The sequence below is a fragment of the Oncorhynchus clarkii genome, chromosome 6, assembly GCF_045791955.1.
Source record: "Oncorhynchus clarkii lewisi isolate Uvic-CL-2024 chromosome 6, UVic_Ocla_1.0, whole genome shotgun sequence".
NCBI classification, from domain to species: Eukaryota; Metazoa; Chordata; class Actinopteri; order Salmoniformes; family Salmonidae; genus Oncorhynchus; species Oncorhynchus clarkii.
The window spans coordinates 81,313,832-81,338,501 of NC_092152.1; the positions used below are offsets into that span (position 1 = coordinate 81,313,832).

The 24,670-nt window shown below is 43.9% G+C and overlaps 1 protein-coding gene across 1 annotated transcript; it reads left to right on the top strand.

Moving 5' to 3' along the window:
- The first annotated feature begins 5,912 nt into the window (after positions 1-5,912).
- LOC139411705 (cleavage stimulation factor, 3' pre-RNA, subunit 3) lies at positions 5,913-24,150 on the top strand. The gene is made up of 20 exons (XM_071158361.1): positions 5,913-6,120; positions 6,990-7,091; positions 7,275-7,370; positions 11,746-11,778; positions 12,580-12,677; positions 12,867-12,933; positions 13,043-13,077; positions 13,168-13,294; positions 13,415-13,492; positions 13,591-13,753; positions 15,616-15,725; positions 15,869-15,985; positions 16,310-16,528; positions 16,810-16,912; positions 19,745-19,814; positions 20,414-20,609; positions 20,823-20,976; positions 22,031-22,125; positions 23,418-23,478; positions 23,579-24,150. The coding sequence occupies exons 1-20, from the start codon at positions 6,094-6,096 to the stop codon at positions 23,776-23,778; spliced, it is 2,151 nt and encodes a 716-aa protein (XP_071014462.1). The 5' UTR covers positions 5,913-6,093; the 3' UTR covers positions 23,779-24,150.
- Positions 24,151-24,670: the final 520 nt, after the last annotated feature.

Here is a 24,670-nt window from a genome sequence, read left to right on the forward strand (position 1 = left end):
TATAATCTATTTCTATTCCAATGGGACTATTAGTCAGTCACTTGTTCTCCAAATTCATTCTCATGTTTGTTCAGTACAGTTGTGAATGTTTGGTTGATTTCTATATAGGTTTACAACTGTGACATATTATAGAGATGTTCATACTTTTTTGTATTTCTAAATTCCAGCAAAATGTTGACACTTATTTTTTTTAAATAAAACTTCACCAGTAAAGCAATAACTCAAGAGGAAATGGTTGTGTAAAATAATGTGTGTTATCTTCTTCGGGTCATACTGTACAATAATCCACAAATGTGTTGATGGTCACCAACTGTATCTTCCTCCAAGGTAGTCATTGGAGGAGGGATCATTGATATGCAAGTTACCAAGGAAACTGCCTTCTTCTTTCTCAAAAGGTCCTTCTATAGAACATGTTGTTGTCGATGGTTCCTGATTTGGAATTCAGTGTAAATAATGTAAACTGCTAAAATGAGTTACATTGACAAATATCAATGGCTGCCATTACCACAGTGATCAACTTGGCAGCACGTGAGGCACTGCAGGGAAAGAAAGGTTTCAGGGGTTGGAAATACTCTGAAATGGTATTCTCTCCTAAAGAAACACATGGGCTTGCAATTGGGCTTGTTTTGGACATGGTCTCAGGGAACAAAACAAAATAAAGTTTGAAGCCCACTCTTTCTGCATGATGTCATTGACATCAACTCAACGTATCTCCTCATACACCACTGCAGATACACCAATGAAAGGCAAAGACATAAATGTACAAACATCTGACATGCTGCCTTACAATAACACTACAGTATAGGAACATGGACAATATGATTGCCATAGCAACTGTTCATGTTTGTCTCAGACATCTTGCTCTGTCCAGCTGTCAGGAACTGCATGAAGCATAAAAAGCCATTCACAAAACTTAAGATTCTGCAGATTCCCTACACCACACTAAAGTGAGGCAACATGAAATAACAATTCCCTTTAACCAATGTCTATTTTCATCATACATTCCAGATGACATGACAGCTGCACTGATTGATATTGGATAAAGGATGTAACGGGATTCTTCTTGGGAAGGAGAGGCGGACCAAAATGCAGCATGGTTATAATTCATGGTTCTTTAATAATGAAACTATACATGAATAAACTACAAAACAAGAAACGTGAAAACCCGAAACAGTCCCATGTGGTACAAATACTGACACAGGATACAACCACCCACAAAACCCAACACAAAACAGGCTACCTAAATATGGCTCCCAATCAGAGACAATGACTAACTCCTGCCTCTGATTGAGAACCATATCAGGCCCAAACACAGAAACAGACAAACAAGACATCCAACATAGAATGCCCACTCAGATCACACCCTGACCAAACAAAACATAGAAACATACAAAGCAAACTATGGTCAGGGTGTGACAAAGGACGTGTTTTATGGACTTAGTGTTGAATGGGTTAACAGACTTTAAAAAGTTTGCCTTCTCCTGGTGGCAAAGATGAGTCTCCTGTCAGCTGGTCACACATGGCTGGTCAAATGGCTTCATAGTTGTCCAGCCTGTTTTCACATGTATTTGGAAAATGACAGAACCATCTGCTTGCCTCATCTGGTCTGGCACTTGAAATAAAATCTCGGAGTATAGCCTGGCTATGTCTGATTTGGTTGAGTTTTTGACCGATCATCCATGTGCTGGGCACTGCCAGCTAAAGGGGGTTGTCCTGTAGGGGACATGTATCATCAACAACATCTAGTCTCATTCATTTCTAAATAGGAATGACCAGGCTAAAGGGGGCCTTCAAGTCTTGTCCTCACTCAAAGGCCACAATGTATGCTGGTTCACTCTACTAAACGCTTTATAGGCCTAGATCAACATAACTAACTAATTCATGATGTGCAAGATTACCATGTCACCTGGCACTTCATTCCATATCAAATGACGATAGGAGGACAGTAGGATCCAGCATTGTGTCCCTCTTGGATTGGAGCTGAAAGCCCCTGAATCATAGTGTGGCAATACACTGTCTTGAGGTAAGGAGATTGAACTTAATAAGACTGAATAGACAACCCATCTGTCTGATTAGACTTACAGCTCATCCTTAATAACTGTGTCTCTGCTGTTTGCGTTAATGATTAGCATGTCATAGACAAGAAGAGATCTATAAAAATAGAAGATTCAGTGGTGTACCCAAGACTAAGTAAATACATTCACCACGGAGCCAAAACTTAGACAAAGCACAATCCTAGTGTAACGGATGTGAAACGCTAGCTTAGTTAGCGGTGGTGCGCGCAAATAGTGTTTCAATCGGTGACGTCACTTGCTCTGAGACCTTGAAGTAGTGGTTCACCTTGCTCTGCAAGGGCCGCGGTTATACTGTTACACTAGCCCTAAAAGTGTATTCTACAGTTTCTTCAGAAATTCAGAACATTCATGTCAACCAGTCATAATGCAGAGTTCCACAAAAACCACCCAAAGCAGTTATTAGAAATGTTCTGAAGACAAAGTGGAATCTTGCAGATATTGTTTTCTTCTTCCTGAGAGCGACAAGCAAATACACAGCACATCCACAAACAGCCTGGAGGCACCAGCCTGACAAAGAGAGTCCTCACTGTCTGAGGTGGCCAACTGGGGTTCAACTGCAACCTAATCCAACAAGAGGCAACTGTCAATCCCAGCCCCCATCTCTGGCAGTGACAGCTCCTGTCCCTGCCTCCAGCCCCACCGTTGGGGACAAACCAAACTCTAGGCCTGGCTTGGCTCAGCCAGTGGCCTCAGCTGGTAAAGGCAACAGGTGTGAGAGGAGGGTTGTAGGGTTCCCCTCTCGCTGCCCTGTAAACCCTTGCATCTGTCTGTTCAGCGGCTTTAGCTCCCCAGTCTTTGCAGGGAATTTGGACATATTTTTTCACTGTAGCACCACACTAACAAACCTAGGGGCCAATAAATAGCACCCAATTCAATTCCTTATATAGCCTACATAAATTCATTATATAGCCTACATTCCTTTCTGAATTTGAAATTAATCCAATAAGTAATCATCTAGTTTTTCAAAAGTATCTGTAATCTGAATACAATATGTTTGCGGGTAACAAAACTGATTAGTTACAGTTTTCTGTAATAGGTTTAAATGTAACTGATTATGTAATCAGTCACTACCCAACCTTGCCAAGATAAAATATCAAAGGCAAATAAATGTTCATTTTAAAGAAAAGGTAAATCTGCAGAGACCTGGATTGAGTGGGAAGTCTGTACCATTAATGGCCTGACCAGCTGTTTGATGTAGGTCTATGTTGTGTATTGGCCTAAAAAAAAAGGGTCTCCTTCACATATACTATCTTGCAGTTGACATGGCCGTTAAACGTGAAGTCGTCTCACACCCTGTTGTCACCCTATGGACCTGCTCTCGTTAATCATTCCTAAAGTGAGCATTGCAATGCCTGCAGTGAGTGCAAATTACAGCAGATAATGTTTTTTTATTACTATTATAGCAGAACGTGTACGGATGATGAGCTCTGTGCTCGGTTGATATGGTCTGTATATTTAGTCATAGTGTTGATGTGCATTCTGTCCCCCTCTGCTGTCTTAAAAATATATTACATTAAAAAAAACGAGCTGACGCACACCCAGAATAATAGTTTGTGTGATGCTGACTAACGGCGAATAAACTATAAACTATCAAAATAAAGAAAGTCACACATTCCATGTATAATCTCCCAGCAATTTAATGGGTATTTCAGGCACAGTGATGCCGAATCGTTGGTAAATACCCATTAAATTGCTGGTAGATTATACATGGAGTGTGCGACTTTCTTTGTTTTGATAGTTTATAGTTTATTCGCCGTTTGTCAGCACCTCCACACAAACTATTATTCTGGGTGTGCGTCAGCTCATGTTTTTTTTTATATTGTAATGAAACAGCAGGGAGCAGGTCTCGAACCCTCGACCATGCAATAGCATGCTCATGCGGCAGAGTCGATCTCCGCGCTTATAAACCCAGGGTCGTAACACTACTCCCTCCTTTCAAAGAGCGCGTCCTCGCGCTAGCTTGCGACTCTACGTCTTACAGGAACGCGCTCACCGGTCAAGCACACGCACTGTCGTGGATGCAAGGTCCGATCACTTCTGACACCAGTGTAATGAAACAGCGGGGAGCAGGTCTCGAATCCTCCACCTTCGAGCCCGAGGTCCGGCGCGCAAAAGCATGCTCATGCGGCAGTCCACAGAGTCGATTTCCGCGCTTATAAACCCAGGGTCGTTACAATATTATAAATATATTACAACAACTAGCTATGCAGACCATTTTCGGACCCAGACGTCATAGCCACGGCGTTTATAAACCTAGAGGCGCATCGCGAGACTTCCAGAACGCTTGCAAAACAGACCAAACAGAGTTTGGTCTTTTACTCAGTTATAAGGAATTCTTATCACTTTACAAGGTCCCTGTAACACCTAAAGATTTTGCAATTGTTTTAGATGCCATTCCCTCAGGTGTTACTCTGTTATTCAGAAACGTGTCAAGACCTGGCCCTCAGAGCCTACCTTCTATTGACCCTGTTGACTCATCAGTAGGAAAGATTTGTTTCTCTTTTGGTCCATTCAACAACAGATCGATACGAACCTTGTTTCAGCAGGATGTTGTGTACCTTATGTCATGCCTTATTGGAATGGATTTATTGATCATATATGTTGGAAAAAAGTTTGGATGTTGCCACACACATACCTACTTGTTAACAAAATTAAGGAAGTTTCCTTTAAAATTATTCATAAATATTATCCTGCCAACCACTATATGAAGAAGTTTAAGGAAAACATCAACTCAAATTGCTCCTTTGTAATGACCACCCGGAAACAGTGTTGCATCTTTTTTGTCATTTTATTAATGTAAGAAAACTGTGGCAAGACATCAGTAGATTTATAATTTAACACATTTATGAAGATTTTACACTATTGTGGAGAGATGTACTGCTTGGATTCTTTACAAATGGTAGAAATAAGCTGAAACATTTTTATGTCATTAATTTCCTTATTCTTTTGGCCAAATTTCATATACACAAATGTAAATTTACAAACAAACAAAAAACATTTTCTTCCCCACAAAAATAAATTTAACTGTATTTTAAGACAATTAAATACTCTACTAACAAAAAAGCGGTTAGATTTATTAGTGTACGTATGTCCCTTAAGGTCCTTGTGTAATTGCAATGTGATATTGTACACCCTAGCTCGATTGTCCATTGTATATAATCTATATATACTTGTGTTCCCTCATGTACTTTTTGTATTGATTTGTTGTTAATAAAAAATATATAATAAATAAATAAAAAGAGGCGCATCGCGAGACTTCCGGGAACGCTTGCAAAACAGACCAAACAGACCAAGATGGAGTTTGGGGTTTGAGAAGTCAATGAGAAAAGTGAAAAATGATTCCTTAGTTGTTAATTTTCTCCAAATCTAAAGGTATAATCAAGAATCGAACCAATGTTTTAAGTGGTTGAATATGTTATTACTCAACATTCATGAAATTTACAAACTGACACGTTTTAATTTTCGTCAAAAACAACTTTATATCGAAGGAATGCCTTTGATTTGACGTCTTTGCTAGTCGACGTCGCCATGACATGACAAATGTGATCGGGGTTTTCTATTGGAGAAGCAGTTTTAGCCTGTCTTCATAATGTACTGTTTTTGTCATAACGATCAAAGAGAGTAATTACATTCGTGATTCAAATGTGTTAATAATTCAATGACCCAGATATCCTATGAAAGATATTCCATTAGTGATTCAAATGTGTTGATTCAATTGCATTTTTGTGCTCTAAATATTGGTCTCATCCATACAGATATATAAAACATTAAAATGCTGTACAGAGCAACCTCAAATGTGATTTTTTTTGTCTGTAGGGGCTACATCCTCCAGAACATAAGGAAGTGAGCATTCAGCCACGCCATTTTGAGAAAACGGCCAGTCACAGCAGTGGGCAGACTGTGTTCATAGCTACTGGAGTCGTCGTGCAGTCATGCGATATAGCTGTTTTTAATTCAATATTTCTATGTTTAAATACTGTTGAAATTTGTAATATAGGTAAACTAAACGTAACCAGTAATGTCCACGGAAGCAACCGCCGACCAGGTAGAGCATTTCAGTTGTTTGTAGCGAACAGTTGCTAGTTAGCTACGTTACATTTTCACTCGTGTTGCATGGTGGTTCACTGACGTTAGCTAGCTAGGCCTACACCCTAGATACCGTTTAATATAGAATCTATGGATTTGAAGCGCTTTCTACATAGCTACCACACACTATTGACAATAATTACGTTGCATTATGTTTGAGAGATCTGCGGCTAAGCTAATTACGTGCTAGCTAGGTAACCTGCCAATGATTTTGGTCAGAAGTTAATGTCAGTCGACCAACTAACGTTAGCTAGCTTGTACAGGTAACACGACCTGATATGGTCTGAACGTCATGCTAACACGACTAGTTAGCGTGTGCTAGTTAGCTTTTGGCCTGTTGCTGAGAATAAACACTAGTTAATTTCGTTGCAAGCTGAAGTTAGCTACCTATATAACATTACTGTTGCAGTTGGGCCGCGCTTTTTTGTTACGCTAGCTGACTAGCCCAAGCGTATGCAGCAATGGGTGCACGTTGTATTGCATTTATACAGTTGAGAGCTAGCTTATGGAGTTAACGGTGCGGTGTTAGAAGTTGTGCAATTGTGTTTTACATGATTAGCGAACTACCTTAGTAGCCAACTAGCTAACCATGTAAACAAGCAAGCATTTCCTCGTGTCTGCCGTTGTCCTACTCGGTTTCTTATGTGGCTAAATAAAGTAGTCCAAACTGGAAACAAGTGTAGTAGGTCAATTATAAACGAGATCTTCTAAAATGTACTCTTAAAATTGTCTTTAATATTGGCACCCTGATTGATTTGTTTTCCAAAGCCACCTCTTGTTGCAGTGTATGCATGTCTGTAACCCCAATCATCTTTTCATGTCTTGCAGGCAGCTGAGTATATCCCGGAGAAGGTTAAGAAAGCAGAGAAGAAGTTGGAAGAAAACCCATATGACCTTGACGCATGGAGCATTCTGATTCGAGAAGCACAGGTTTAGTGACTCAGGGTTGCATTCCTCTTACCTGGGGTAATCGATTGGGTCAAGGGAGGGAGAGGGTGGGGCTCAAGAGGGTGGTGGGTGGGGATCTAACAGAAAAATTACAAATGTGTCATATAGGACTGTTTCAACTTGTTTGTCAACAAGTGTACATGTAAATGCATTCTACCCTTTTAGAACCAACCAATAGACAAAGCAAGGAAGACGTATGAACGACTTGTGGCCCAGTTCCCAAGCTCGGGCAGATTCTGGAAACTATTCATTGAAGCGGAGGTTAATATTTTTATCAATTTCTCACAACTACATGTGTGCATGGGCGTGCATATCCTAACAGGATCAACAATGTGACTTTCACACAACAAATAGGTCCACTTCATCTCAATGGTATTTTTTTAAAGTACGAGGGGTTTAGGTTACTATCTTAACCATTTATTTTTCAGGACGCAGACTGTATGTTCCTCAGTAGAAAAAACAACTATTTTCTACGTCTTTAAATGGGGTTAAGTGCATTTGTTGCATGTTTGATCTGCAACAGCATTAAAACTTTTTAATGGTATTGGAGTGCTTTAGCCTTTTATTCACTTGTCGTGTCTATTTATTGCCTCCTGTGTCATTTCTTTGAGGTCATTTTTGTTTTTGATCATAAACCGTATGAGTGAATGTGTTCAACTTAACATTTTTTTCCCCCAGCACAGTTACGCTACCTTACCCCCAACAAGCGACCTATGTTTACTACGGAAGCTGTAGTATTTGTAGGTCCCTGTTTATGCAGGCGGATGTTCACCCTGGTTTTGACCCAGCAAAGAATCCACATTACTCCAATATGTCTTTTAAAATGGTAGTTCACCCACATTACAAAATGACTTTGGGTTTTTGTGGATGGTACCTGCTCCCATTCCTGCCCCCGGCCCTTATCACACCATATTGCCTACATCTTAGATGAGCCTTAAACCCCATTCCTACATAAGATAAGCTCCATCATTTCATGAGTATGCCATTAGTTTTAGACATACAAATGGATGCTTGTAATCCACTTATTTAGGGGAATAAAGTGGGTAAGTATGTGTGAGTTAAAAGCATGACTGACCAAGCCTCATTAATTGATGCCCACTACACGCAGCTCTGATCCGAACTAGTCATCTGGGCCCTGGGCTGTCTACAGCAGGTGAACAGAAGTCTGGGGAGGAGACCAACTCGTGCCCAGTTTAAAATCATGCCTTACTACTTGTAGGTCTGAAGGGATTGAGTGGGAGTATGTGAACAGGTAATGCTTCACGGAGCCCCCTTCTTACACCCACAGCTTCCTTTCACATCTACAGGATTGACTAGTACATGGTGTCCCATCTTGGTCCGGCAGTATGCAGGCTTTTGTTCCAGCCCAGTGCAAATACACCTGATTCCATGTTGTTGAATCTGGGTAAAGTATTTTTTTCCCCCTGTTAATTGTGCCTACAGAACGTGACCCATGTGTGTTGGTTCTGGACTAGAGGGGAAAAGCCTGCACATACTGCTGCCCTACAAGATTGGGTTTGGACACCCCTTGTCTAAGGGTTAATTGATACCAGATTGCCTAATAGTCTCTAATGTTCAGACCGTCACCTTTGTTGGTGTATAGTGACTGGAATACAATCAGACTAGACCCTGGGGTATTTGCACCGTGCACATCCGTGAGGAGTTGGGCACATTGTTTTTAAGTCTAGAAGCTCTCCCATTCTATACACTGCTACCCTTGTTAGAATGGCCTCATTCAACACTGTTTAGCACAGCCTGTAGGTCATTCTGTAAAAGTTCAACCACCTGTTGACTTCATTTGTTTATAGCTATGTACCATAGTTAAAGTTGGTCATTTGCATTAAAACACTTGAATTGTTTTTTTTCCCCTTCCAGTTTGGGTAGCCTTTGATTTATTTCTAGACTGCAGTCTTTTTATCCCAGTTTCATTTGCCTCAACATGAGCAACCTGGGAAAAAAATAACACATTTTTGAACTTAACCGCAACCTGTCAAATAATATGGTGGTAGTTACTGCAGTATAGAAAAAGGTTACGTCAACATTCTAGTTTGGATCTAATGTGTAGAAAACGAATCATACGTTTGAATGTCTGACCTCTTCACTAACCTTTCAAGAAAATAACGTGTGCTTGTGAAGGAGTTATACAGAAACAATCCAGTATTGGGAATTCGGGTGTTTTACTTGTGAATTCACACATCGCAGGACACCAACGTTCAGGTACAGCTTAGGGGACCATTGTCTTGGTTCTGGGTCACATTTGACCTTTTGTGGCACATTTCGCGCTTTGTGGTTTTTGTCTTCGTTTCAATACAGTTTCACTCACCTTGGTGAACTCAAGTGGTTGATCTGTGCATGCACAAGAATAAGGAAATGCATAAGTTGCGTTGTACTCAATTTGACTGTACCCTGCGGTTTGTTGAAAGTGATTTTGAGTTGCATACTGTTTAATAAAACAAATGACCAGAATTCTCTACTGTGACTTATTGCATCTTTTTCTTTATGGTGTTGATGGTTACTGCAGTCCAGTTCACAACCACCTCCTTTCCCCATAAACATTCCCATACCTAATCCCATTTTAAAGAATGCATTAGGCCTGGTGCTCTTGATTATCCCACATAGAAATTGTGCCTGTTACCTTCCTAGTTAATGTTTTTTTGGGGGGGGGTTGGCTGCTGAGTGCGAGTTAGGTGGTAGGCCTAGTGATGTTGTGCTTGTAATGTGAATGCTTAGTTGATAGAGAACTGGAGTAGTTTTGAATGTTGTGGAAGCTTTATATATATGGACATGTTAAACATTTGCATAATGAAGTATTTCTGTGTTGATGGGCTTGGGTTTTTAAGCCTGGATTGTTGTGACTTCCTGATAAAAGCCCGTATTACTAATAGAATGTATTTTATTTGGTTGAGATTTATACAATATTAGACAATTGGATGGATTGATATTTAATTCCCCACTCGACTGGTTTGCCTGCACCGAAATAGAACAAAGTGCTTTAGAAGACTTAGTCTCTCTTGTAGTGTCTTCTGGGTCTGGTTCTCATGTTGTAGCTAGGATAACTGAGTGAGACGCTAAAACTATTGTTAGTGAATGCTAAAGCCATGGGCTGCCGTGTATTCATACAATGACAATGTTTGCTGGCTACAGATTGTGTGGGTGTGCGTGTCTGCCCTCGAGGTGAGATTTTATCTATGTGGCCTACCTAAAGCTATGTCACTCATGTCACGGGGTGTACTTCTCTATGCCTGCAGCTGTCACGGCTGGGGTTACGTCTTCTGTGTATTTTTATGTTGATTTATCTAGTGATTTACTTCAATAAATTATTGTTTACCAATCTTGTTTCATGTTGTCTGTGTAAAACTAGTGTTATTTTTCATGTCTAACACACTTCCATAGGCTACATTTGACATAGGCCTAGTTCTCTTTAGGATCTGACTTTTTGAACAAATGTGAAATTGTTCGTTGTAATCTTGCAAGGATACTTCCCACCTCTAGATGTATACATATTGAATTAGTTATTTTCTTGCGCTGCTTATTGTTATTCCTGAAAAAGTACTTATATTCAAGCCATACACTTTGAGGCCTAGGCAATATTTAACGTTGACAGATAATTTGAGAGCCCCTCTAATCAGTGATTGTGTTAAGTGGCTTGCACAACAAGCTGAAAGCCAACCTGTGTGCTTAGTGACATTCCGCTGTATTGCACTTAGAATGGATCAGGGAAAGAAGCAGATGGAGAATTATCGAGGCAGGATTCATTCCAAGTTCAAATGTATTCTCACATTCAAACACCTGAATGTTTCTTGTTACTGTGTGTTTTGTCGTTAAAATTTTAGGAGCTACTTGCCTTGCAATTGCAACAGCAAAAGGCCTACAGTACAGGACATGCTGCTAGGCTGCTGCATTTGGGAGTCCTGTGCCTGTCAAGGGCCTTTTGTCAGGGCCAGGCCAACCAGTAGCTCCAGTAAAGATTGATGTTTCTCATTATGCTTAGTTGACACTGGTCTATGCTGGCAGGCCTTGGTAGAGGGAGAGTTGGAACTCCACAGGGTTTGCAGTAGGGACAGAACTGATTGAGGACTCCCTCTCCCACCCAACATCAGCTGCCTGCCAGTGTGGAGACTCTTTCCTGCCACTGTCAGCCAATGAGTCACCTTGATGTCTGGCCAGGCTGACTGTCAGTAACATGTTTAGGGATTGGCACGAGCGTGGTCTTTTCCAGTGTAGTGAAGGGGCTAATATATGATCGTTTTTTTAAATGCTGATGAAAATGTCAATTTTATAGTTTTTATTGAGCTTATATGTCTAAGTCTACAGTTTATTGGGAAGGGTGGGTATTCACAAATGGGAAAATGTGTTCTTTATCCCCATGGAACAATGTCTAGACATCAAAACCCATTTTTCTTACAACCGCTTGATCATGTGACTCGTGTATGGTCCATGATGTACAATGAGAATAAACCCCATATCTTACAAAATTGATCTTGAAATGGTCTTTCTTGTGTGAAATTCACTTTGTTGATCTGAAAGGGATTGTATGTGTGTGTCAGAGGGAGTTTGCATGCGTGCCTGTTTGTCCATATATACAATGGAAACACCTGCCTGTTGAATTAACACTTCGTTTACACTCTGTCCACAGATCAAGGCAAAAAACTATGACAAGGTAGAAAAGGTGAGTGCCAATCATACCAAAGTCTCCTCCCATTGGCCTTTACAGGGGACTGAGACTGCCATGGTTGGTTGATTCTAAGGGAGGTTCCACCTCCCTGTCACTGGATGGAAACCAACATGGTTCTGACTCATCCAGTGTTGCCCTTAACAACTGAAGAAGCCAATTAAGTAACCTCTAATATATCAAGGATCAAGCCTAACCCATAAAATGTAGCTGCATGCTTTACTGCAGTACAACAGTAAATCTACAGTTCACAGGAGTGGAAAATCATTGTTTATTGCCACTTGTTAAAGTCACAGAACATGTATTGATAACCCACAGGCAACACTACACACTTAGCAGCTCAAACTGTTCTGTCTGGTGCAGATGTTTTTACTGTGTTGGTACTGTCTATTAACCATCCCCTGAAACTGAAAGGAAAAGTAGTTCTCTCATTTTCACCAAGGTGGGTTCAGTCTTTTATAGCAGCAGGGTGTTGCAAAGCCCTCGTGTACACTGCTGTTTATATCTCCAGCTGTGGTACAGTGTGCCTGCTGTCTGTCAGTGAGCTCTGTTCCGCTGGTTCTCCTGCCAGGGTAGGCTTTAGGTCACTTTCTATTAGGCAGCCCTCCCTAGAGGGAATCCCCTACTTCCCCTTTTATACAAGGAAACACACACTACAAATCACCCAGCGTATTGATTTCTCAGTATGACAGTGGGGAATGATTGAGTGCACACTGTTGTCTGAAGCGTTAATTTTCAGTAGACAGATATGTTTTTGAATAGGTGAAACTGAAACGAGGCCCTTCCCTCCTGCTGTAGTTGTTTCAGAGATGTCTGATGAAAGTGCTGCACATCGACCTGTGGAAATGCTACCTCTCCTACGTCCGAGAGACGAAAGGAAAGCTACCCAGCTACAAGTAGGTTCACCTGTTACCCAGGAAAGGAATTGGAGGGGGACGGGCTCTTCGTGTGCTCACACACAATCTTAACCATTCAGCAATGCATTTCACAGTGATAACACAACACCCTATTTTGACAAATGTTCCCAGTGCATATCTTGATATTGTAACACAAGTCCTAACCCAGCCCTGCTTGACCTTCACCAGAGAGAAGATGGCGCAGGCGTATGATTTTGCGCTGGATAAAATCGGCATGGAGATCATGTCCTACCAGGTAAGTCAAAGCATATTGGCAATTAAATGTTAAAACAAGTTGGTTGAAAATGTGTGATCTGAAATGGGTTTCCAAGCCATGATTTCTAATTCTTCTGCTCTCCCCTCAGATATGGGTGGACTACATCAACTTCCTCAAAGGAGTGTAAGCACTGCTCTTAACACAACACTTTGTTGTTTTCGTTCATTAAAAAGTACTTGAAGTCCCTAATTCCCAGGCCTTGTGTCCTTCCAGTGAGGCGGTTGGTTCGTACGCTGAAAACCAGCGAATCACGGCGGTGCGCAGGGTCTACCAGAGGGGCTGTGTGAACCCCATGATCAACATCGAGCAGCTCTGGAGAGACTACAGCAAGTATGAGGAGGTAAGACCAATGACCTATGACCCCTATGGATGGCTGAATAAGGAACCACAGAACATTGTTTTCGTGTGTCATTGGTCTCATCTGTCAGTGGTGCTAAGTAGCATGGTGTTGTACAAACAGGGCATCAACGTACATCTGGCCAAGAAGATGATTGAGGACCGCAGCAGAGACTACATGAACGCTAGGAGAGTGGCCAAGGTAAGGTACTCACAAACACACTATGATGAGGTAAACGGATTCATACTGTCTGGTAGATGATTTAATGATTGTGAGCTGATGTTAAACTGTCTCTTCAGGAATATGAGACTGTGATGAAGGGTCTGGATAGGAACGCCCCCTCGGTGCCCCCACAGAACTCCCCCCAGGAGGCGGTGCAGGTGGAGATGTGGAAGAAGTACATCCAATGGGAGAAGAGCAACCCGCTCCGCACAGAGGACCAGACACTCATCACTAAGAGAGGTGTGGTGGGGGGAGCAGTGATTCATATAGCTAGTGGTGGTGGGGGGGGAACAGTGATTCATATAGCTAGTGGTGGTGGGGGGGAGCAATGATTCATATAGCTAGTGGTGGTGGGGGGGGAACAGTGATTCATATAGCTAGTGCTGGTGGGGGGGGAACAGTGATTCATATAGCTAGTGGTGGTGGTGGGGGGGGCAGTGATTCATATAGCTAGTGCTGGTGGGGGGGAACAGTGATTCATATAGCTAGTGGTGGTGGGGGGGGGAACAGTGATTCATATAGCTAGTGGTGGTGGGGGGGGGGAACAGTGATTCATATAGCTAGTGGTGGTGGGGGGGAACAGTGATTCATATAGCTAGTGGTGGTTGGGAGGGGAACAGTGATTCATGTAGCTAGTGGTGGTTGGGAGGGGAACAGTGATTCATGTAGCTAGTGGTGTGGGGAACAGTGATTCATGTAGCTAGTGTTGGGGGGGAACAGTGATTCATGTAGCTAGTGGTGGGGGGGGGACAGTGATTCATGTAGCTAGTGGTGGTGGGGGGGGAACAGTGATTCATATAGCTAGTGGTGGTGGGGGGGGGGGACAGTGATTCATATAGCTAGTGGTGGGGGGGAACAGTGATTCATATAGCTTGTGGTGGGGGGGAACAGTGATTCATATAGCTAGTGGTGGTGGGGGGGGAACAGTGATTCATGTAGCTAGTGGTGGGGGGAACAGTGATTCATATAGCTAGTGGTGGGGGGAACAGTGATTCATATAGCTAGTGGTGGTTGGGAGGGGAACAGTGATTCATGTAGCTAGTGGTGGGGGGAACAGTGATTCATGTAGCTAGTGGTGGTGGGGGGGGGGAACAGTGATTCATGTAGCTAGTGGTGGGGGAACAGTGATTCATATAGCTAGTGGTGGTTGGGAGGGGAACAGTGATTCATATAGCTAGTGGTGGGGGGAACAGTGATTCATATAGCTAGTGGTGGGGGGAACAGTGATTCATATAGCTAGTGGTGGGGGGAACAGTGATTCATATAGCTAGTGGTGGGGGGAACAGTGATTCATATAGCTAGTGGTGGTTGGGAGGGGAACAGTGATTCATGTAGCTAGAGGTGGGGGGAACAGTGATTCATGTAGCTAGAGGTGGGGGGAACAGTGATTCATGTAGCTAGTGGTGGGGGGAACAGTGATTCATGTAGCTAGTGGTGGGGGGAACAGTGATTCATGTAGCTAGTGGTGGGGGGAACAGTGATTCATGTAGCTAGTGGTGGGGGGAACAGTGATTCATATAGCTAGTGGTGGTTGGGAGGGGAACAGTGATTCATGTAGCTAGAGGTGGGGGGAACAGTGATTCATGTAGCTAGTGGTGGGGGGAACAGTGATTCATGTAGCTAGTGGTGGGGGGAACAGTGATTCATGTAGCTAGTGGTGGGGGGAACAGTGATTCATATAGCTAGTGGTGGGGGGAACAGTGATTCATATAGCTAGTGGTGGGGGGAACAGTGATTCATATAGCTAGTGGTGGTTGGGAGGGGAACAGTGATTCATGTAGCTAGTGGTGGGGGGAACAGTGATTCATATAGCTAGTGGTGGGGGGAACAGTGATTCATATAGCTAGTGGTGGTTGGGAGGGGAACAGTGATTCATGTAGCTAGTGGTGGGGGGAACAGTGATTCATATAGCTAGTGGTGGGGGGAACAGTGATTCATATAGCTTAGTGGTGGTGGGAGGGACAGTGATTCCTGGTGGTGTGAACTTGATATAGCATGTCATCAGACTTTATAGTCACAGTAAAGTTGATAGAAATCCAGTGTTGCCTAGAGGTTTTGTTAGCATTGCAGCCCTAACGTTGTAATTGTGCTCCGTGTTGCAGTGATGTTTGCCTATGAGCAGTGTCTGTTGGTGCTGGGTCATCACCCTGATGTGTGGTATGAGGCTGCCCAGTATCTGGACCAGTCCAGTAAACTACTGGCAGAGAAGGGGGTAAGAGAGGCCACTGATGGCACAATGTGTCCTAATTGGAACAGGGTTTCCTCCACATTTGAAAAGATACGTTTGTTATTTTAGACCTTACTGTTGGTTTGGTTTTTAAATGCCAGACTAGAACCCTTTCTTCCGCTCCTCAGGACATGAACAACTCTAAGGTGTTCAGTGACGAAGCAGCTAACATCTACGAGCGCGCCATCGGTACTCTACTGAAGAAGAACATGCTGCTGTACTTTTCATTCGCTGACTACGAGGAGGTGAGCTGCACAAACACCAATCATCTGTCACGGAACACTTGCCAAAACATGAGGTCATAATATGAAGATGTCAAGGGTTGCCAAGGAAATGTATAATTGACTGTCATCCATAAATTATCAGTGCATCTTTCACTGCAGACGTATTAATTTGTCTCGTCTCGTTCCTATTAAGATGAATTAATTGGATTATTCCGGAGCAATCCTTGTGTTGAGTAAAGTTGTGGAGTGTGAACCAGTATAAATGAATGTTGAATAGAGGTCCAGGAAATGTTTGACAGGCATTTAATTGATGAATGAGCTAACCCACATCTCTCCTCTTTTCAGAGTCGATTGAAGCATGAAAAGGTCCACAGCATCTACAACCGTCTGCTGGCCATCGAGGACATCGACCCCACGCTGGTCTACATCCAGTACATGAAGTTTGGCAGGCGGGCCGAGGGCATCAAGTCAGGCCGCATCATCTTTAAGAAGGCCCGGGAGGACATGCGCACGCGTCACCACGTCTACGTGACTGCAGCACTGATGGAGTACTACTGCAGTAAGGTGGGTATACATAGGCTACGGAAAATTGTCTGAACATTTGGGATTGAGGCAATGGGACGGAGTCATCGGTTGACGGATGATGGAGAACCGAAAACAGTCGACTTGAAAATAGCGTTTGACGGACAAAAACTGATAATTGATGAATGCATATATGATTTAATCTGTGTTCCTGTGTCTCTCTGGCCTTAGCCTGACACCCATGCCAACAGTGCAAAGAGAATATAAGGGGAAACATTCTTTGTCTCAATGTTTGACTGGTCTTCCGTTACCTTCCCTCACAGGACAAATCAGTGGCCTTTAAGATATTTGAGCTGGGCTTGAAGAAATATGGAGACATTCCAGAGTATATACTTGCATACATCGATTACCTCTCACACCTTAATGGTAAGTGACAAGTGACGGATTCATTTATTGAGACTTGTCATTCACCCTCTTGTGTAACAATAACACAACCACGGGTAGCTGCCATGGCAACAGTCATTGAGATTGTATAGTTGTTAAGCGATGGTATTGAAGACTACAGGGGATCTAATATCAGTGTATTTGTTCAACATGCTGATCCTATTCTCTCTATGACATGGACCCAGTGACATCCTCTATCAATTACTCATATAGTCAAACTAGATCAAACCCAGGCAGAGGCGGTCTATAGACGCTGGTGTGTGTTTCTTTATTTCATTGACGTGTATATACTGAACAAAAATATAAACACAACATCCAAGATTTTAGTCAAGTCAAATGTATTTATATAGCCCTTCGTACATCAGCTGATATCTCAAAGTGCTGTACAGAAACCCAGCCTAAAACCCCAAACAGCAAGCAATGCAGGTGTAGAAGCACTGTGGCTAGGAAAAACTCCCTAGAAAGGCCAAAACCTAGGAAGAAACCTAGAGAGGAACCAGGCTATGTGGGGTGGCCAGTCCTCTTCTGGCTGTGCCGGGTGGAGATTATAACAGAACATGGCCAAGATGTTCAAATGTTCATGAATGACCAGCATGGTCAAATAATAATAATCACAGGCAGAACAGTTGGAACTGGAGCAGAAGCACAGCCATGTGGACTGGGGACAGCAAGGAGTCATCATGCCAGGTAGTCCTGAGGCATGGTCCTAGGGCCTAGGTCCTCCCAGAGAGAAAAAGTAAGAGAGAATTAGAGTAGCATATTTAAATTCACACAGGACACCGGATAGGACAGGAGAAGTACTCCAGATATAACGGACTGACCCTAGCCCCCTGACACACAAACTATTGCAGCATAAATACTGGAGGCTGAGACAGGAGGGGAGACACCCCAAACAGGTAAGATATAACTCCACCCACTGCCAAAGCACAGCCCCCACACCACTAGAGGGATATCTTCAACCACCAACTTACCATCCTGAGACAAGGCCGAGTATAGCTGAGTTAGTTTTAATATAAGGAAATCAGTCAATTGAAATAAATAAATTAGGCCCTAATCTATAGATTTTACATGACTGGGAATACAGATATGCATCTGTTGGTCACAGATCGCTTAAAAACAAAAGGTGGGGGCGTGGATCAGAAAACCAGTCCGTATCTGGTGTGACCACCATTTGCCTCATGCAGCACAACAAGTCTCCTTCGCATAGAATTGTTCAGGCTGTTGATTGTGGCTGGTAAACTGTTGTCCCACTCCTCTTCAATGGCTGAGCAAGTTGCTGGATATTGATGGGAACAGGAACACGCTCAATGGGTGACATGTCTGGTGAATATGCAGGCCATGGAAGAACTGAGACATTTTCAGCTTCCAGGAATTGTGTACAGATCCTTGCGTCATGGGGCTGTGCATCATCATGCTGAAATATGAGGTGATGGCTGCGGATTAATGGCACGACAATGGGCCCCAGGATTTCATCACGGTATATCTGTGCGTTCATATTGCCATCGATAAAATGCAGTTGTGTTCATTGTCCGTAGCTAATGCCTGCCCATACCATAACCCCACAACCACCATGGGGCACTCTGTTCACAACGTTGACATCAGCAAACCGCTCGCCCACACCACGCCATACACGTGGTCTGTGGTTGTGAGGCCTATTGGACATACTGCCAAATTCTCTAAAAAGATATTGGAGGTGACTTAACATTACATACTCTGGCAACACCTCTGATGGACATTACTGCAGTCAGCATGCTAATTTAATGCCCCCTCAACTTCAAACACCTGTGGCATTGTGTTGTGTGACATAACTGTATATTTTACAGTGGCCTGTTATTGTCCCCAGCACAAGGTGCACCTGTGTAATGATCATGCTATTTAAAACCTCCTACAGGGTCGGTGTTCCCCCCCGCGGGACAGTTGAGCTAACGTAGGCTAATGTGATTAGCATGAAGTTGTAAGTAAACAAGAAAATTTCCCAGGACGAAGACATATGTGATATTGGCAGAAAGCTTAAATTATTTTTTATCTAACTGCACTGTCCAATTTTCAATAGCTATTACAGTGAAATAATACCATGCTATTGTTTGAGGAGAGTGCACAGTTATGAACTTGAAAATGTATTAATAATCCAATTAGGCACATTTGGGCAGTCTTGATACAACATTTTGAACAGAAATGCAATGGTTCATTGGATCAGTCTTAAACGTTGCACATACACTGCTGCCTCTAGTGGCCAAAATCTATTCCGCTTAGATTTCGAAGTCATATTTTGGCCTTTCTCTTACTCACTTTCTCATATTTTGGCCTTCTAACAGCATGTTTTTTTGTAATATCTTTTACCAGATCTAATATGTTATTCTCCTACATTAATTTCACATTTCCACAAACTTCAGTGTTTCTTTTCAAATGGTATCAAGAATATGCATATCCTTGCTTCAGGTCCTGAGCTATAGTCAGTTAGATTTGGCTATGTCATTTTAGGCAAAATTTGGGGGGGAAAGGGTCTGATCCTATATTAATCAGCTTCTTGATATGCCACACGTCAGGTGGATGGATTTTCTTGACAAAGAAGAAATTCTCACTAACAGATGTAAACAAATGTGCACAACATTTGAGAGTAATAAGCTTTTTGTGTGTATGGAACATTTCTGGGATGAAACATGGGACCAACACTTTACATGTTAACTTTATATTTTTGTTCAGTGTGGATAGTGTTATGCTGTAAATTAGGAGACTGATTCTGAGGCATTATCTGAAACATAGTGGTAGATTCATGAGTTTGAAGGCCTCACCTCTTTCTCTACCGCCCTCCAGAGGACAACAACACCAGAGTTCTGTTTGAGCGTGTTCTCACCTCGGGAAGCCTGTCGCCAGAGAAGTCTGGGTATGAGGAATTATGTTCTTACAACACCCACATTAGATCTGTCTGTTGTTGTGTTATTATAGAACACCCACATTAGATCTGTCTGTTGTGTTATTATAGAACATCCACACTAGATATGTCTGTTATTATAGAACACCCACATTAGATCTGTTATTATAGAACAGCCACATTAAACCTGTCTGTTATTATAGAACAGCCACATTAAACCTGTCTGTTATTGTGTTATTATAGAACAGCCACATTAGATCTGTTATTATAGAACAGCCACATTAAACCTGTCTGTTATTATAGAACAGCCACATTAAACCTGTCTGTTATTGTGTTATTATAGAACACCCACATTAGATCTGTCTGTTATTATAGAACAGCCACATTAGATCTGTTATTATAGAACAGCCACATTAAACCTGTCTGTTATTGTGTTATTATAGAACAGCCACATTAGATCTGTCTGTTATTATAGAACAGCCACATTAGATCTGTCTGTTATTATAGAACAGCCACATTAGATCTGTCTGTTGTTATAGAACAGCCACATTAAACCTGTCTGTTATTGTGTTATTAACGGGCCTGTGTGTTTGTCAACACCTCTCCCTCAGTGAGATCTGGGCACGTTTCTTGGCCTTTGAGAGTAACATCGGGGACCTGGCCAGTATCCTGAAGGTGGAGCGCAGGCGTTTCACGGCCTTCAAGGATGAGTACGAAGGCAAGGAGACAGCCCTGCTGGTGGACAGATACAAGTTCATGGACCTGTACCCCTGTTCTGCCAGCGAGCTCAAAGCCCTCGGATACAAGGTCTGTACAACTGGTGATTTCTTCAGCTTCATTTACACAGGAAGATGATTCTGACTGCTATGGTCTCTTCACCTGTTGAAGACTTCAATAGAATAGATCTATGGCTATGAAACAACTGGACCATTTGTGTTTCTCTCTTGTTCAACTCTTCAATCATGTGAGGGTAAAGGATATCTGTTTGGAATTCTATGATTTAAACCTGTGTGTGTGCAGGACGTGTCCCGTGCCAAACTGGCAGCGTTGCTCCAGACAGAGACGGTGGTGACTCCATCGGCTCCCACGCAAAAGGACGAGGCCGACCGTAAACCAGAGTACCCCAAACCTGACACCAGCCAGATGATCCCCTACCAACCACGACACTTGGCCCGTACGTACCTTACCCCCTCCTCTACCTCTACCAGCTACAACACCTGTCTAGTAGGTACCTTACCCCCTCCTCTACCTCTACCAGCTACACCTGTCTAGTAGGTACCTTACCCCTCCTCTACCCCTACCACACCTGTCTAGTAGGTACCTTACCCCCTCTACCAGCTACCACACCTGTCTAGTATGTACCTTACCCCTCCTCTACCTCTACCAGCTACCACACCTGGCTAGTATGTAACTTACCTCTCCTCTACAGCTACAACACCTGTCTAGTAGGTACCTTACCCCTCCTCTACCTCTACCAGCTACCAGACCTGGCTAGAAGGTACCTTACCCCTCCTCTACCTCTACCAGCTACCAGACCTGGCTAGAAGGTACCTTACCCCCTCCTCTACCCCTACCAGGTACCACACCTGGCTAGTAGGTACCTTACCCCCCCCCCCTACCCCTACCAGCTACCACACCTGGCTAGTAGGTACCTTACCCCTCCTCTACCCCTACCACACCTGTCTAGTAGGTACCTTACCCCCTCCTCTACCCCTACCAGGTACCACACCTGGCTAGTAGGTACCTTACCCCCCCCCCCTACCCCTACCAGCTACCACACCTGGCTAGTAGGTACCTTACCCCTCCTCTACCCCTACCACACCTGTCTAGTAGGTACCTTACCCCCTCCTCTACCCCTACCAGCTACCACACCTGTCTAGTAGGTACCTTACCCCCTCCCCTACCCCTACCAGCTACAACACCTGTCTAGTAGGTACCTTACCCCTCCTCTACCTCTACCACACCTGTCTAGTAAGGTACCTTACCCCCTCCTCTACCCCTACCAGCTACCACACCTGTCTAGTAGGTACCTTACCCCCCTCCTCTACCTCTACCAGCTACAACACCTGTCTAGTAGGTACCTTACCCCCTCTACCCCTACCAGCTACCACACCTGACTAGTAGGTACCTTACCTAAGACGCTCCAGCCTTTAGGAATCTCGCTCCACACTCCAGTCAAGTTGGGCTCCACTCCAGCTCCTCTCACATGCTCTGGTCTCTCCACACAGCTCCAGGACTGCACCCTGTTCCAGGGGGGGTGTTCCCGGTCCCCCCGGCCGCAGTCATCCTGATGAAGCTACTGCCTCCACCAACCTGCTTCGTGGTCAGTACCAACACCTCACCACTCACTGTTGGTGACATCACAGTACCAACACCCCACCACTCACTGTTGGTGACATCACAGTACCAACACCCCACCACTCACTGTTGGTGACATCACAGTACCAACACCCCACCACTTACTGTTGGTGACATCACAGTGCCAACACCCCACCACTCACTGTTGGTGACATCACTGTACAAACACCCCACCACTCACTGTTGGTGACATCACAGTACCAACACCCCACCACTCACTGTTGGTGACATCACAGTACCAACACCCCACCACTCACTGTTGGTGACATCACTGTACAAACACCCCACCACTCATTGTTGGTGACATCACAGTACCAACACCCCACCACTCACTGTTGGTGACATCACAGTACCAACACCCCACCACTCACTGTTGGTGACATCACAGTACCAACACCCCACCACTCACTGTTGGTGACATCACAGTGCCAACACCCCACCACTCACTGTTGGTGACATCACTGTACAAACACCCCACCACTCACTGTTGGTGACATCACAGTACCAACACCCCACCACTCACTGTTGGTGACATCACAGTGCCAACACCCCACCACTCACTGTTGGTGACATCACAGTACCAACACCCCACCACTCACTGTTGGTGACATCACAGTGCCAACACCCCACCACTCACTGTTGGTGACATCACAGTGCCAACACCCCACCACTCACTGTTGGTGACATCACAGTGCCAACACCCCACCACTCACTGTTGGTGACATCACTGTACAAACACCCCACCACTCACTGTTGGTGACATCACAGTGCCAACACCCCACCACTCACTGTTGGTGACATCACAGTGCCAACACCTCACCACTCACTGTTGGTGACATCACAGTGCCAACACCCCACCACTCACTGTTGGTGACGTCACAGTGCCAACACCCCACCACTCACTGTTGGTGACGTCACAGTGCCAACACCCCACCACTCACTGTTGGTGACATCACAGTGCCAACACCCCACCACTCACTGTTGGTGACATCACAGTGCCAACACCTCACCACTCACTGTTGGTGACATCACAGTGCCAACACCCCACCACTCACTGTTGGTGACATCACAGTGCCAACACCCCACCACTCACTGTTGGTGACATCACAGTGCCAACACCCCACCACTCACTGTTGGTGACATCACAGTACCAACACCCCACCACTCACTGTTGGTGACATCACAGTACCAACACCCCACCACTCACTGTTGGTGACATCATGTGGCTGTTGTGCTGATGTTGTGGTGTTTCTGCAGGGGCCCTTTGTGCAGGTGGATGAACTGATGGAGAGCTTCAGGAGATGTACACTACCAGAGAGTAAGTAGCTTTGAAACTGTCAGATATCACCAAGCTTTCCTTTAGATGTTCCTTTGCCTGAATAGCACACTTAATGTTGATGTGAATATCTCTCTCTCAGCTGTAGATGCAGCAGTAGAGTTGATAACGGGCAGGCAGCCTGATACCGGAGGAGAAGGGAACGGTTCCATGGAGAACCACGCCATGACCAAGTCACTGAAGAGACCCAATGCAGACTCTGATGAAGAGGAGGACAAGGGCGCTGTGGCCCCACCCGTTCACGACATCTACCGCGCTCGCCAGCAGAAGAGGATCCGGTGAACACACACTCACTCAGACACACGCACACTTGGGATGGACTCTGTACAGGAATGTAACCCATTACGTCAAACCTTTTAGGGCAAACAGACTCGTCTGCAGTTTGTCTGGAAGATGCTTTATATCCAACCATCGTTGGTCCCTCTACACACACCTGTGTTTGTTTTGTTGTTGGTGTTTTTTTAACAGTTTTATTTTTTAAAGCTGGGTGACTAATACTGTACAAAGTTTTTAATTCAACCCTTAATTTGACACTCAGCTGTTTGGCCTTGTGAACCTCTGGTGATGGACAAATGGAATCGACCTGTTTTTCAAGTCAAATTGAGAGAATACATTTCCTTTCAATAAAAAGAGGAGAAAAGAACCCAAACTAAACTGGCTCCTGTCTTGTGTGTTACTGAAATGATCACGTCTGTTCTCTTAGGTTATTTTAATGTTATTTCAAGGTCAATCATGTTTGAGGGGTAAAAGTCTACAGTATATATCTGTGGCTGTGCACATTTAATAGTCACCACTAGGGTTCAGCGTGGTGCTGTCCAGACCAGAGATTTCCAGCTGTGTGTATCAGTGCATCAGCAGAGGAGCCTGATAAAACCAGTCTCCATCTATCTAATCATATTCCCTGCCTTGATGATGAGACCTGCTCAGTACCAGACCATCATCTGTCTGTTAGGGCTGAGACAGGTCTGCCTCTGGTCACCTCCACCAGCCTGTGATTAACTTAGTAACAATGATCTACGTACGGGTGCATTGTAGGCCGGTATCACACCCAGATCAATCCAGAACTGGCTAATCTAAGGGTCTTTAAAGGGCCCTGTATTTGTGTTAACTGAATAGGTTCTGGGAGAACATCCAAACCAAAGTTTAAACGTGATGGCTAATGTGTTGGGAGGGG